This window comes from Homarus americanus, unplaced genomic scaffold (assembly GCF_018991925.1).
Source record: "Homarus americanus isolate GMGI-L3 unplaced genomic scaffold, GMGI_Hamer_2.0 scaffold7157, whole genome shotgun sequence".
NCBI lineage: Eukaryota > Metazoa > Arthropoda > Malacostraca > Decapoda > Nephropidae > Homarus > Homarus americanus.
Genome location: NW_024753049.1, coordinates 87,392 through 89,226, shown reverse-complemented (window position 1 = coordinate 89,226; position 1,835 = coordinate 87,392). Strand labels below are relative to the sequence as shown.

Below are 1,835 nucleotides of genomic sequence, written 5' to 3'. Positions count from 1 at the left end.
TCGTGGTTGTGGTGTGGTGGTGGCGTAGTGTGGTGGTCGTGGTGTCGTGGTTGTGGTGTGGTGGTTGTGGTGTAGTGGTTGTGAGGTGTCGTGTATGGTAGGATTACGATGAAGTCACAGCTATGGTAGTATTATCGTGGTTATGGTGGGCGTGTTTTGAGGTGTGATGGTATATGACAGAAGACAGTATATGGAACAGAAGACAGGTATATGGAACAGAAGACGAATGGAACGAAGACAGGTATATGGAACAGAAGACAGGTATATGGAACAGAAGACAGGCATATGGGACAGAAGACAGGTATTTGGGAATAGAAGACAGGTATATGGAACAGAAGACAGGTATATGGAACAGAAGACAGGTATATGGAACAGAAGACAGGTATATGGAACAGAAGACAGGTATATGGGACGAAGAAGACAGGTATTTGGGAATAGAAGACAGGTATATGGAACAGAAGACAGGTATATGGAACAGAAGACAGGTATATGGAACAGAAGACGGGTATATAGACAGGTATATGGAAGAAGAGGTATAGGGAAGGTTGAGAAGACAGGTATATGGAACGAAGACAGTATATGGAACAGAAGACAGGTATATGGAACAGAAGAAAGGTATATGGGACAGAAGACAGGTATATGGAACAGAAGACAGGTATATGGACAGAAGTGGGTATATGGAACGAAGACAGTATGGAACAGAAGACAGGTATATGGAACAGAAGACAGGCATATGGGACAGAAGACAGGTATTTGGAACAGAAGACAGGTATATGGAACAGAAGACAGTATATGGAACAGAAGACAGGTATATGGAACAGAAGAAGGTATATGGGACAGAAGACAGGTATTGGAACAGAAAGACAGGTATATGGAACAGAAGACAGGTATATGGGACAGAAGACAGGTATATGGAACAGAAGACAGGTATATGGAACAGAAGACAGGTATATGGAACAGAAGACAGGTATATGGAACAGAAGACAGGTATGGAACGAAGACAGGTATATGGAACAGAAACAGGTATATGGAACAGAAGACAGGTATATGGAACGAAGACGGTATATGGAACAGAAGACGAGCATATGGGACAGAAGACAGGTATTTGGAATAGAAGACAGGTATATGGAACGAAGACAGTATGGAACAGAAGACAGTATATGGAACAGAAGACAGGTATATGGAACAGAAGACAGGTATTTGGAATAGAAGACAGGTATATGGAACAGAAGCAGTAAATGGAACAGAAGACAGGTATATGGAACAGTAGACAGGTATATGAACAGAAGACAGGTATATGGAACAGAAGACAGGTATTTGGAATAGAAGACAGGTATATGGAACGAAGACAGTATATGGAACGAAGACAGGCATTGGGACGAAGACAGGTTTGGAATAGAAGGTATATGGAACAGAAGACGTATATGGAACAGAAGACAGGTATATGGAACAGAAGACAGGTATATGGAACGAAGACAGGTATATGAACAGAAGACAGGTATATGGAACAGAAGACAGGTATATGGAACAGAAGACAGGTATATGGAACAGAAGATATATGGAACAGAAACAGGTATATGGAACAGAAGACAGGTATATGGAACAGAAGACAGGTATATGGAACAGAAGACAGGTATATGGAACAGAAGACAGGTATATGGAACGAAGACAGGTATATAGGAACGAAGACAGGTATATGGAACAGAAGACAGGTATATGGACAGAAGACAGGTATTTGGAATAGAAGACAGGTATATGGAACGAGGCAAGTATATGGAACAGAAGACAGGTATATGGAACAGAAGACTATTGACAGAAGACGGCATATGGGACAA

The 1,835-nt window shown here is 41.5% G+C and overlaps 1 protein-coding gene across 1 annotated transcript; it reads left to right on the top strand.

The window, feature by feature from the left end:
• Window positions 1-599: 599 nt before the first annotated feature.
• Window positions 600-1,238, top strand: LOC121855243 (LWamide neuropeptides-like). The gene has a single exon (XM_042350129.1). It carries the CDS (start codon window positions 600-602, stop codon window positions 1,236-1,238), a length of 639 nt encoding a protein of 212 aa, XP_042206063.1.
• The last annotated feature ends 597 nt before the right edge of the window (window positions 1,239-1,835 follow it).

What these genes read in the sequence shown, in the direction of transcription:
- LOC121855243 (XM_042350129.1), top strand. Translation starts at nt 600, where the DNA reads ATGGAACAGAAGAAAGGTATATGGGACAGAAGACAGGTATATGGAACA.